The sequence below is a fragment of the Cryptotermes secundus genome, unplaced genomic scaffold (genome assembly GCF_002891405.2).
Source record: "Cryptotermes secundus unplaced genomic scaffold, Csec_1.0 scaffold79, whole genome shotgun sequence".
In the NCBI taxonomy this organism is placed as follows: domain Eukaryota; kingdom Metazoa; phylum Arthropoda; class Insecta; order Blattodea; family Kalotermitidae; genus Cryptotermes; species Cryptotermes secundus.
This window is the reverse complement of record NW_019741974.1, coordinates 2,887,539-2,901,386: the sequence shown is the minus strand read 5'-3', so window position 1 is coordinate 2,901,386 and position 13,848 is coordinate 2,887,539. Positions and strand designations below refer to the sequence as shown.

Sequence of the window (13,848 nt, the reverse complement as noted above, 5' to 3'; positions counted from 1 at the left end):
TTTTTTTTTCAATTGATCTAATCCTTCTATCCGCACTATGGCCCTGGGGTCGACTCAGCCTCTAACAGAAATGAGCACCAGGAATTAATTAAATAATTTTCCTGTGGAGTAAAGCGCGGCCGGCGCGTAAGGCTGACAATCTTACCGCCATCTGTGAGCCGACTGTCTGGAAAATGTGGGAACCTCGACGTCTCACAACCCTATGGGCCTTCACGGCCTGGTACAGGGATTACTTATCTCAAACGTAGTGCGTTGAGTAAGGTTGAAGTTGTGTGACCTCTATCCACAAGAGAGACACTTTGTCAGTACAATTCACTACCATTAGCCCCTCTTCTCTCGCCTAGGATTTGAATCATTGAATAAACGGTTGGCCTCCATCGCTCAATCTTGTCCAGATAGAACAGGAAGAAAAGGCCTTGACTCAAAGCTTACAGCTGAAGCATAGCTCAGAAGCTCGGGCGCACGTACGCACGCGGGCAGCGCGCTTGTTCAGAATCCTCTTGATAAAATGGCAATCTTATCTTCCATTCCAGAGTTCCCAAATGCGCACTGTACAAGGTCACATCCCTGCACATCATTCTGATATGCATATATCGGAAACAGTACCGTGTTAACTGCCTATAGGATTTCAGTTTTCACGGCGGTGACTATGAAGAATTCCGTCGCCCTCCGAAACGTCGGTTAACAAAATATCTACACGGCGCCACATCCCAGAAGACATTCTTCGTGTTATCTGTCGGTGAAGTGACTATACTACCACAGTTTCAATCACGTCATATTATTATTGTTTAACAACATTAATGCACAAATATTATATTTCTGGACCTTGTCCATCGTAGTGTCTTCATCTAGAAACATCTTCCTGTTTATATTATTTTTATATATGCATATATCCGATATGCATATATCGGAAACAGTACCGTGTTAACTGCCTATAGGATTTCAGTTTTCACGGCGGTGACTATGAAGAATTCCGTCGCCCTCCGAAACGTCGGTTAACAAAATATCTACACGGCGCCACATCCCAGAAGACATTCTTCGTGTTATCTGTCGGTGAAGTGACTATACTACCACAGTTTCAATCACGTCATATTATTATTGTTTAACAACATTAATGCACAAATATTATATTTCTGGACCTTGTCCATCGTAGTGTCTTCATCTAGAAACATCTTCCTGTTTATATTATTTTTATTATTATTTATTATTATTATACTGCAATTGGGTGTTCATCCGGTGGCAGTAGAACTTATACTGATACAGACAATTAGAGTCTATAACATAAGGGAACAATACAAAACAAATATTACAACACACAACGTTTCGGAGACTCGTACTAATGTTCCACCTACATCTTATTAACATTACTGCAACTGCACAGGTTTGACACAGAATAACAGCACTACTGTGAGCAACAGACTGGAAACAATAAGTTCTTAGCACATTTTAGGGCATCAGTAGCATACTATCCAAACAACTTCAAGGGAGAATTAAAGGAAAATCATAAAAATCATAGTTACTCCTATATCTTTATATACATATGTATATATATTTAGTAACAATGGTTCTAAAAAAATAATACGTCTATGAATGTTGAATAGGGGGCATGCAGTAGCGTAGTTGGTTGAGGAACTATGCTACAAGCTGGAAGGTCGCGGTTTCAAGTCCCGACGAGGTCACTGGATTTTTTTCATTTGACCTAATCCTTCCTGCCGCACTATGGCCCTAGGGTCGACGCAGCCTCTAACAGAAATGAGTACCAGGAATTAATTAAATAATTTTCCTGGGGAGTAAAACGCGGCCGGCACGTAGGGCTGAAAACCTTACCGATTTTCTAGAGAAAATGTGGGAACCTCATCATCTCACAACCCCTATGGGCCTCCACGGCCTGTTACAAGGCCACCTTTACTTTTTTACTTCTATGAATGTAGAATGTGAACAGACTGGAATGAAATGAACAAATACGCAAAACATCCATAAGGCTATGCGCTGCAAACTGAAAACAAATGAAGAGAAGGTACCGAATAGCACAAAACTCCGTAACAAAATAATTTTTACATCGTGAAATATTATAAACCGGTACGCTGTTAAATTTAAAGAAACAAAGTCATCTTTAGCACTGGTTGTGACATACATGTATGTACTGTGCACATTATTAATGTAGGCGTCCATTCATGTGCGTGTTACAAGCGATGAAATTGCATTGATTTTCTATGCTCTGTTACGTGCGAGAGATCGGACTCCGGTTCATTAATATTCATACACTGGCGGCTTGCGGCTGAGCAGGCAATAGCTGCTGCCTTCCTAGTTAATCCATACTCCCAATTTACTGAACTTTTCGATGGGAATTAAAGCGTTTGTTAAATGTTGCGGACATGTCCTGCGCAATTGCAAGTCCTTAAACAGGAGGTGAAATATTCGGTGGGACTGATGATAGGAACGCCTTCTGGCATATTTTCAACGGTAAGTTGCAGAAATACGCCTATTATGTTCTCAACGTCTGTTTGTCGAGCCATCTGCCCGCATGTAAAAACCCGAAAACTGTTAAATGGATTTTCATGAAATTTGTTATTGGGGTTTACAGAAATTACGTTGACCCATTTAATTTCGATTAAAATCTGTCAACAATAATGAGAAGTGTGACCTGCAAGCATTTCTGTACACACCTCGAGCATAGCTTATTACATATTTATCGAAGCGAAAAATGTTTCAAATAAAAGCGATAAAGAAAACTTCACTCCTTTTTTAACATGATTATGCCCATGTCTTGCGGTTTTCGACATAATTAAACAGAAGAGATTTATGCTGTATCTAGAGCTAATGACAGAACGGAGGCGCCAGCACTGTTACACTGTACGTAAATTTCTTAAAGGTATGCTAGTGACGGCATGCAATGGTGATTTTGTTTAAACTATATCATTCGACTATTTCCGGCTTCAATCGGGCATCATGGCACACGTTTCCACCAATGCGAATGGAACATTTACTTGTTCTGTCGCGAGGAACGCTATGGATAGTTTGCACAATAAATAGAGACCGTATATTTATTTAAGAACATAAGCCTAAAAGAAAGTGTGATTCGCCCTGTTTTTATATCTGTTTCTTACGAGTTTCCCCTCCTGCGTTTTATCGACGAGTTCACAGGCCGGCAAAGAGTTCGGCACAAGCCTAAGGATTTAAGTAAGACATTTTAAGGAACATATTAACATTATGACAGCCCGAAAATATGGGCCTACAGTTGCGGTTGTGCTACTTAGCGATAATTAATAACAAGTGTATACATAAACTAGATCAAATACGTGATACATTAGGAAGTAATTTGAAAATTGTCAGCCATTTAAACATTTAACGGACATTAATTTAATAGTTGGCTCTCCGTTGGCTATCGAAAAGCATAAAAAATGTGTCGGTTCTTATTAAAAAACTATTCACACACACACACACACACATATATTATATAAATTACGATGAGCAGGGATTCTATTTTATCGCCCGATTTGAACTTTATGGAGATTACGAGTTATACTGGGTTGTAGGAACGCAATTAGCTCGGCAACGTTCAGTGCAATCCTCCGATACATATATTTAGGCTGGGGCCACACGAGCGCACAAAATGTGTTCGTTGTAAGGAACGTCGTGACGTCCGTTGTAGAAATAAACAAGAGAGGCGAATGCTACGCTTTCTTCTGGCGGCATTGCAGACAAAAAAACTACGCACCGCATTCTGCAACTGTGTGGTGTCCTCAGCAACGTCCGTCATATAGTACGTTCGTTGCAACGGACGTACTTCGTGCACTCGTGTGGCCCCAGCCTTATTGTTACAGAAGCTGTAGAAACAGATAACCTCAGTATATTTTCATTTACGTAACAGAATATTAAAACAAAGATATAAATTATCATAAAACTCAGACCAAGAACAATTATGCTTCCAGGCATGCAGTTATAAATCCAAAATTACATATTTCTTTCGATGCAGCCTCTGGAGCTGCTGCTTGCTTCCATCCGCTTCCGAGGCAACGCTGCATTAATATCAATGCAATCAACGCGCGTAGAGTTTCTGGTAGAGATTCTACATCTGAAACGTTCCAGGTTTCTGTTTATTACAACACAGCAAAATAAAACTGATACCGGATAAGGGGAAAAATCCATTAACTTTTAACATTTGCTACGAGATTCCAGTCATGAAAAAGACAACAGATAACGAGCAAGGACTTTGCACGAACCTACAGAGAAAAGCTGCGTCATCAGACACATTCTGTAGCTTCCCTGTCACTGTGTAAGCTCCACATACATCCAAACTATTTTTCACTTCCTTCATTAATAAGAAAACCTTCTGTCCTTAAGGCCACACCACAGCTCAAGCCGTTAGTCGCTAGCTTCCCACCGCAGCGGACCGGGTTCGATCCCGGGTCTGGTCAAGTGGGATTTGTGCTGGACAAGGTGGCGCTGGAGCGGGATTTCTCCGATTACTTCGGTTTCCCCTGCCAATCTTCATTCCACCAAATTCTCCATCATCATAATCACCTGGGGCAGGCTACAATAGGCCAATTAGTGACCGCCGTGCCGAGTGGACTCAGTTGGACTCCACCCCCCACTAAACGAATTTAATTTTTAATTTCTCCTCTTAACCACAGCTTTAACTGTAATCATTGACAATTCAAGAGCCAGCCACAGAACATGATAAACATTCTTCACGGTCGCATGGCATCATGATGGGTGCACTCATACCAAACAGAAATACATCTCAAACATAATCTACGCAACAAGATGTCACAGTAATTTCAGACACGTTGGGCCCACCTCGTTCTAGGAGTTAGAATTTTAATAATCACGGAGTCTGTTAAATTCGAGAAAATAAGAAGCCGTGAGTATTATTTCGCAAATTTTTTGTCGACTTTTTAACTCATAACTAAGTCACGATAACTCAAATGACAAGCTGTGGACCAGACAGCCGGTTCTGATTCTGGGTAGGATCTTGTCAATTCTTGATAACGATACTGCGTCAACCACATGCAGGTTCCTGTGAACACGTTTACGAGTATTTGGGTTCAATTAAAAAAGAAGGTGAATTTCTTAGTCAGCTGAGTGACTGCCAGCTTCTCAAGAAGGATTCTGCTCTACGAAGTTTAGTTTATCCAGCCATTAAGTCAATATCAGCCACGCAGACTGCACGGTTAGTCGCTGGCTTCCCACCGCGGCGGCCTGGGTTCAAACTCGGGTCTGGTCAAGTCGGATTTGTGGCGGACACAGTGGAGCTGGAGTAGGTCTTCTCCGAGTACTTAGGTTTCCTCTGCCAATCTTCATTCCACCAAATTCTCCATCATCATAATCACGCGGGCCAGGTACAATAGGCCAATCAGTGGCCGCCGTGCCGAGTGGAACCAACTGGATTCCACCCCCCACTATGCGAATAAGAAACATTACAAAGTTATTATGAAGAATGATTTGGGAAGGAATCCTTCCAGCCGCACTAGGTCCTGGGGTTTATTAAGCCTCTAACAGAAATGAGTACCAGGAATTAATTAAATAATTTTCCTGGTGAGTAAAGCGCGGCCGGCGCGTAAGGCTGATAACCTTACCGCCATCTTTGAGCCGATTGACTATATAGTGTGGGACCCTCAACGTCTCACAACCCTATGGGCCTTCACGGCCTTGTACAGGAATAGCTTTACTTTTTTTTTTTTAACATAGCTTATATGACATCAGCCGTGACCTGTTTTTAACACTTATTTTCGTAGTTGCCCGGATGGGCCACTGAATGCCACGAAACCCGAAGGGAAAGCCTCTCTCTCGAACAGGATTCAAATATCACACGTCCAGAACATGGCGGAATGCTAGTCAACATGGCGCGAGGTTTCAACTCTTTTCTCTTTCCGCAGACTTTCATAATGACTACATCGTTACCTCCGTGCCTCTGGCCGCCTTCGAAGACAAGCACGTGGCACAAGCTGGCTTACTTTGCATTGAGGACACGGTTCCTGAGCGAATAACCGCATTGTCGAAGCGTCTCTAAACCCATTACTGCTACGCGGTTTCTATTCGATAGCAATTTCTAGAGTCGTAGAGGCTGAAAAGCAGCGAACTGCATTGTCACTTGAGAAATGTTAAGTGGTTCGTATCCACATATGGAGGGATGCTGCGAATGTGTTGAATAAGCAGTCACAGGAATCCAACAAATGACTGTATTCCATGGAACTGTAACACAGGAACCAGGACTTGTCCTGAGGAGGTTAAATAACAAAGGAATGGAAATAATTACATAAAGAAGAACTTTACAATTAGTACTTTCATCTAATGCTGTTCTAGTTATACTGACTGAACTCGTGTCTATTATCAGATTACTTCTTGTAACTGACCATCTACAATTATCACAACAAACTGACTTCACGCGTCTGCTGGTGAAGTTTAAATGCTTCTTTGTGCTAACTTTCATTCATCAACGGCCCTACAGCCCTTTGTTGGGCCCTGGCCTCTTCTTCAGTTTCGTAATATCTTTTATACAAATAGCAGGACTCCATGGACGAGTGGTCAGCCTCTCGCAAGGCCGCTACCTACACACAGGATAACAAAAACACAAAATAAACGCAAACACAGACATCCATATCCTAAGTGAGATTCGAACCCACGATCCCAACTTTCGGGCGAGCGAAGATAGTACAAACCTTTTTTCTTTATTGCTAGTGGGGTGGGACTAAGTCCCTTGTACTGCGGTCACATCTGGCCTATTGTACCAGCCTCAGATGATAGGTGAGGGTGATTGTGGAGTAATTGGTGGAATGAAGATTGACAGGGGAAACCGAAGTACTCGAAGAAAACCTGCCCCAGCGCCACTTTGTCCACCACAAATCCCACTTGACCAGACCCGGGATTGAGCCCGGGCCTCCGCGGTGGGAAGCCAGCGACTAACCGCTTGAGCTATGGCGCGGCCCAGTGCACACCTTAGCCCGAGCGGCCGCAACGATCGGCCTTTGTGTTAATTACAGACGTTCAATTGCAATAAGTAACTGCTAGGACATTAATTTAAGAATTATGTGATAGCCGAGAAGTGCAGCACTTATGGGAACACGAAAAATACACTGGGTTGACTACCATAACAAACGTGAAGATGACAAAAGTCATAGTGAAGGAACCCACATGGGAGGGCCACGCCATAGCTCAAGCGGTTAGTCGCTGGCTTCCCACCGCGGCGGCCCGGGCTCAATCCCGGGTCTGGTCAAGTGGGATTTGTGGTGGACAAAGTGGCGCTGGGGCAGGTTTTCTCCGAGTACTTCGGTTTCCCCTGCCAATCTTCATTCCACCAATTGCTCCACAATCACCCTCACCTATCATCTGGGGCTTGTACAATAGGCCAGAAGTGGCCGCAGTACAAGGGACTTAGTCCCACCCCACTAGCAATAAAAAAACCCACATGGGAGATCAAAGAGAATTAGATTACAACGAATCTTGGAAAACAGCATGTGATGGCATAGACTAGATATACTGACAGCATACAATATCCAGTAGTAGGCTTTTGTGAACAAAGTAATGAACTTTCAGGTTCCATGAAAACAAGGCATTTCTTGACAAGGAGACTAACTTACCAACAGAGACACTGAGCGATGTTTTCAAACATCTGTAATTATTTAAACGTAACTAAAATATTCTCTCAGCATGGTTTACCTGGCTACAAGAACTTCCGAAATACACCTAAACGCAGCTCATTATTATTACACATTCTGTAACTGATAATTTGTTAAGACTGAAAACCTAAAGGTAATTGTTTTATCGCCGGTCACGGTAGCCGAGCGGTCTAAGGCAGGTACTGTCTTCGCTCGCTTGGAAACCGGGATCGTGGGTTCGAATCCCACTCAGGGCATGGATGTTTAGTTTGTGTGTGTGCGTTTTTCTGTGTTTGTGTACAGGTAGAGGCCTTGCGATGAGCTGATCACCCGCCCAAGGAGTCCTACCGATTGTGTAAGATCTAGAAAAACCGAAGTGAACGGAGAAGTTCGTGGAGGTAGGCCTAGGGCCCACTGGGGCTGTAGTGCCAAGGGGAAAAAAAATTGTTTTATCACCAAGATGTGGAATGTCTTATAACTGAATCTGGATAAGGTAGAATGATGGTATTTTGTGGAGGTGGTGGTATTTTATGGTGATGTCACTGATGGTAAGCCTTCGGGTCCCACTATATAAAATCTCATGATCGGCTACAACTGTTCCAACAAGACTCCGCACCATGGACTGGGTGAATGAGTTCTGTGCCCTATAATACGTGTCTAAATGGGACCTGGATTTTAAGGAAACCGAAAATTCCTCTGGTTTTGAGAACAGACCGAAAACCGATCAAAAATTACCTTTATCAACGAAATATTTTTTTTTTCTTGGCACTACAGCCCCAGTGGGCGTAGGCCTACCTCCATGAAACTCTCCATTTCACTTCGGTTCTACTAGATCTTACACAGTCGGGAGGACTCCTTGGGCTGGTGATCAGCTCGTCGCAAGGCCTCTACCTGTACACAAACACAGAAAAACGCACACACACAAACTAAACATCCATGCCCTGAGTGGGATTCGAGCCCACGATCCCGGTTTCGGAGGGAGCGAAGACAGTACATGCCTTAGACCGCTCGGCTACCGTGACCGGCAATGAAACATTTTAGCAAGGTAAAAACTTTTAACGGAAAACTAATTGAATATTTCTTGTTCCCTGTTCATTCAATTTTGTTCTCTACTGCGAAGATGGCACTACAAGCTTTGCTTTCCTCATGGAGGTATAGCTCCAGTCTCTCGTAACATTCGGCACTAGACGGAAGAGGCTAACGAAACGCCCGCGCCTATTTACCCGCGCTTATAGCTGTGTGTAAGTATCACACAAAAAGAAGCCATGGGACTGTGATTCATGCGGTGCCCACATAAGCCAGCCGAGATTAGATTATTATTATTACGGCTCTACAGTCCTTTGTTGGGCCTTGGCCGCTTTCTCCGTTTCTTGACCCTACACAGTCGGTAGGACTCCTTGGACGGGGGATCAGCCCGTCGCAAGGCCTCTACCTACACACAGAACAACACAAACAGAATAAACGCGCCCAGACATCCATTCCCCAAGTAGGAGTCAAACCCACTATCCCAGCGTTCAAGCGAACGAAGACAGTTCATGCTTTAAACCGCGCGGCTACTGTGACGGGCAGACGAGATTCGATTGACCCTCATAATTCTCTCCACAGAGAGCACAGGAGACATATTGCTTCTCATCTCTGTTCGTCGTTTCGTTTTCAGAATGTTTACCTTCGTATTCCCTCTCCCGTGTTCGTAGCTTCACCTTGTACTTGATTTTTCCCAGATATTTCTTGCAGGGCGAGCTCGTGAATTCGTAATCGCTTTCCTCGTCACTTCGGTTTTTCTCCACTTTACACCACTCTTAGAAAAGGGCAAATGACTCTGGAAGACAGGCTCAGACATACTTGTAGGCATCACATAAAAATCTGCAATTTTCCAGTGTTTGACGTGTACCGTGAGGCCTTCTCAAGTGAGGACTACCCACCGCTTCTATATTTATGCTTGTCACACTTGATTTCTAACCTTCTACTGGGAAAACATCGCTCAAGTAATTTCCACACAGGCCTCCAACTGTTCTCGGCCAGACAGAGGGTTCCTTGAAAGTGGCGGTTTGTCACAGTGGAAGGTGTACAATCTTCCTCGGTGAATATAAAGCAGTGGAAGGGTCAAGTTCGACAGGAATCGAAGGAACCAGCACAGAAGAGACTATTTTCTAAGCATGTTCAACCAACTACGCAATCTGATTATGCGTGAAAGTTAGCCACATGAGGAGTATGCGCGGCAGTGCGCATGCGTATTCGTGGACACTAGCAAGTGTTGGGAATATTGTTTCGTTCCTCCTGTGAAGCAACCTAGGGTAAAAACGTAAAGTTGTCCCTGTGCTTAACTAATTAAACACTACGCCATGAAGGCATATGGGGGAGTGGATGTACAGATCCACTTTTTCTTGACCTCGGCACTAGCTGAAGATAAATGGTCAGCTTCACGCTCCTGCCGTTTTACCCCCGGGGAAAGAGGCCCCCGTACCCATTGGATAGGAAGTTGGGTGGCCCCCAGAGCCGGTCTAGTCGACGTCGAGAGGAAAAATTCTTGACCCTACAAGGACTCGAACTTAGACCGCTCGGTCTTCCAGCTCGTGGCCAGTCTACGCTATCCCAGATTCTCAGCTAGTTCAAAAACACGCTCAAATGTTTCATGAGAGGGTCGAAAGAGGAAATAAGATCTTTGTAAACGAAATAGACAGCAAAGGAAAACCAAAATCATTTGTTCCTCTTAAATTATTTAAATTCGTACTTAAACGCAAACACAATGTGCCATTATCATTTTTGTATGAACTGCTCCAACCGAGAGGGTACCATAGTGCCAACGCTCTGGAATTCAATTCAGGAGACATATTGTCAGTTTCGAGGTCTTCCTCAGTCTTTCCAATAACTTCCGGGGAACATCATATAAACGCTACCGTCTTCTTCGAAATCCTTGTCTATTCACCGTTAACGATCTTCTAATCTTAATCGACACTACAGAACATTTGTAGTTGGAACTCCGTCGATAAATTACCTAAGATTCAATTAACCCAAAATCCGGTGAAACCTGGCACAACTGTGTGCTTTCTGACGTGCATCTGACTTACTCAGCCCAAACCTCTGTCGCGGTACCTAATATCGTGACTGAGGTATCAAGTGGTGTTCCTTAAAAAGTATCTCAAATCAGGTCAGAACCCTTTCCTAGTACGTCCTTTCCGATTCATTATTCACTAATAGTTTTACTATTCGACCCCATAATCCTTCCAGCCGCACTATGGCCCTGGGGTTTACTCAGCCTCTAACAGAAATGAGTACCAGGAATTAATTAACTAATTTTTCTGGGAAGTAAAGCGCGGCCGGCGCGTAAGACTGACAATCTTACCGCCAACTTTGAGCCGATTGTCTAGATAATGTGGAACCCTCAACGTCTCACAACCCTATGGCCTTCACGGCCTGGTACGGGGATAGCTTTACTTTTACTTACCCCATATGGTCTGACCTCACAGCGTGGTTAAACAAATCCAAAACAAACATTTCGCATACAGCCAGAGCGTTCACAGAGCACGGTTTGAAATCCGCTGCGCCACGCATGCGCACTACATTCTAACTGTGGCTTTCAGTATGTTTCAGTTTGTAATGCAGGAAAGTTTGTAATTTCCAACTGTGCAATTCGCCGATACTGAAACTGTCATAACAAAGCCGTCTATGGATATCATATTGGTGAAAGCATGAAACCATTGAATAGAACTGCTAACCATTTCAATGCGAAATGCTAAAACGTCGACATTCATCTCATAAAAAAAAGGTTTTATCGTAATAGAATAAAAACAAACGTGTAATATTTGTTCCCAGTACATAGGGAATGATCCAACAATTTCAAATTACTGAAAACAGTCGGAAAGAGGGGGAGGGGAGGTTTGAAAGAACACATCGGACAATCAAATGTAACGATTCAAACGTACTCACTGTCAACACGGAACCGTGCGTTGTGGCTTATGCCGAGAAATAGGCGCGGTACGTAACCAACCTGTGCTTTGTCCATCCGACTGTGGGATGAATCCACGTTTTTACGGCAGCAGTCACTGTATGAGCATTCTATTTTTCCCTCGACGATCGGATAGAGGTAAGAATGAAGGTGATGGTGGCTGGCAGATGGAACTTACAGCAGGAAGCAGGATCCAATATTGCGTTGGAAAACTTCTAAGCTTATGTTTCATTTTAAAAAATATTAGTTTGTCAGAAAATCACAGAAAAAACTTCACATTAAATCCTGTCGGTCTCTAATCTGGGACCTTGTGCGCTGAAGATCGTCAGGTCTTAACAGAGATATTGTGACGCATATGATCGTTGCCAGGCAACGGCTCGGTAAACGAAGTCCCAGAGTTACGCTCTCAACAATAGAAGGGCATCCATTGCTGAGTAACGTGCCAATAAACACGCATTCTAGGACAACAGAAGAAAGGAGTTTTCCGTGGGGTCCGTGCCGAGGAATTGTTAAGAGTACAGGAGGAGACTGGCGGGCAGTTGTAGGAGTAAAAAGGAGTCATAGAGAATGAGAATTGAAGGAGTAAAGAGGAAAGAGAAAAGAAGGCTATGTATGTTCTAGTTACAGTGAGACTGTTATAAATCCGTTGCCAGGATACGACAAGTAAAGACTGAGAAGACTTAGCGTGTCCTAGTGATTTCTGAAGTGGTTAGATTAGCGATAGCGCTATAATTGATTGTGAATATATAAGAGACTTAAAAAGGTGTTAATAAATCCAACCATCCAGTACAGAACCCGTTACTATTGGTCACGGAGCCATAAAATAAACAGATGAAAAAAGATGATCACTTACGTACTTCTGCGAATGACATATTATCAGCTTGCCTCAATGACAGCAAAGAACTGGGCCACGTCCTGATCAGATGATCACGGGTTGGACTTGTGTTACGTCTGACACACGTTTGACAGTGTGATAGGAATGGGAGTGCGTGTTCCTATCTATGGCAAACAGAGTTTCAAATTCTTCCCTTTAGAGTTTGTACTCATACTGGTCTTGACGTCTGAAAAAGATACAAACCTTCTTACTGACCGATACAGACAAGAACAGAAGACTACACAAAGTCACGAGTCCTTTTTTGGAGAACTAAACAGAAATGTGAGGGTCACGTTGCAGAGTTATAACTTGGTTCCCTCTAATTCCGTCAAATGTTCATTCCATCAAGCGGAGCTGGGACACCGCAAATCGGCATAGCTACGAACTACGTGCCGGACGGCCGAGGTTCGTTTCCTGGCAGAGGAAAGGGATTTTTCTAGTTTCCATAGCGTCCAAACAGACTATGGGACCCATCCAGCCTCCCACCTTATGGGTAACAGGGGCTTTTTTTTTCCGGAGGTAAAGCTGATTAAGTCACCTCAACCCAGTGCAGAGGTGAAGAATCGTGGAATTACATCTCCACTCCCCCACACATCTTCAGGGCATGGTGTCTAATTAATTAAGCACAGAGACAAATTATCCTTTTTTGCCTTTACATATTTCATAAGAACATTTTCAAATCAAATTTGCAGTTCTTGAATTAATGATACATGGATTTTACATACAATTATGTTTGTATGATGAGCTTTTTTTTTTACAACTTCCAATCCTGTATGCTACAGGGATAATAGTAAGCCAATACGGACCCAAATGAAATTCACACAATACATAAAATATAATTAAATTCGTTATATTGTTTGGGAGGTAATACATTTCGTATTCCTCCCTTGCCTGTATCAAGATAAATATGCTTACTCACAAATATCCTCCTCTGGTTCAGCATCTTTAAAATATTGTGACATGTAAGTCCACTGATAGGTAACGGCTCGTTGAAACACGTCCGCAAGATTATGACTGAGATACTGACTCCTAGGCAACACGTACAAAGAAGTTTCCGTTACAACGGATGGGTAAAGATTGTTCACACAGCAACGAAAGACACATTTCGATGCCAACCGTGAAAACGAAGAAGCGTACCGTTGCACGGAGTAGTTCATATCCGGTCGGCATGAAGCCAGCTTAGGGCGAGAGAAGAATACAGAGGAGAGAGTAGAAGCCCAGCCCGAGAACAAGATAGAAGAGAAGAGATCGGGTACAGATCTGCTCACCGAATTCGTACAAGGAACATCTAAGTGTTGAAGACTTTGTGTTATTGTTCCAGTAACCTTCTGAAGTGTGATTGGTGACTGTCCAATAAATCGATTCATCAGTCCAGACCAATTATTCACTTGTCGCGTTACCAGGACACGTGACAATATAGAAGCAAGAAA

At 43.3% G+C, this 13,848-nt stretch overlaps 1 protein-coding gene across 7 annotated transcripts in view; it reads right to left on the bottom strand.

Annotated features, from left to right (window-relative positions):
- LOC111872794 (tyrosine-protein phosphatase non-receptor type 13) overlaps positions 1-13,848 on the bottom strand; it is a 487,820-nt gene that overhangs the window by 223,538 nt on the left and 250,434 nt on the right. Inside the window, exon 1 of one of the 7 annotated variants that reach the window (XM_033754856.1) lies at positions 12,398-12,431. The exons of the other annotated variants lie outside the window; for them this stretch is intronic. Coding sequence (XP_033610747.1) covers positions 12,398-12,416 — 19 coding nt within the window. The 5' untranslated portion in view covers positions 12,417-12,431. Of the gene's footprint in view, positions 1-12,397; positions 12,432-13,848 lie in introns of those variants that run through there. 7 annotated transcript variants of the gene reach the window in all.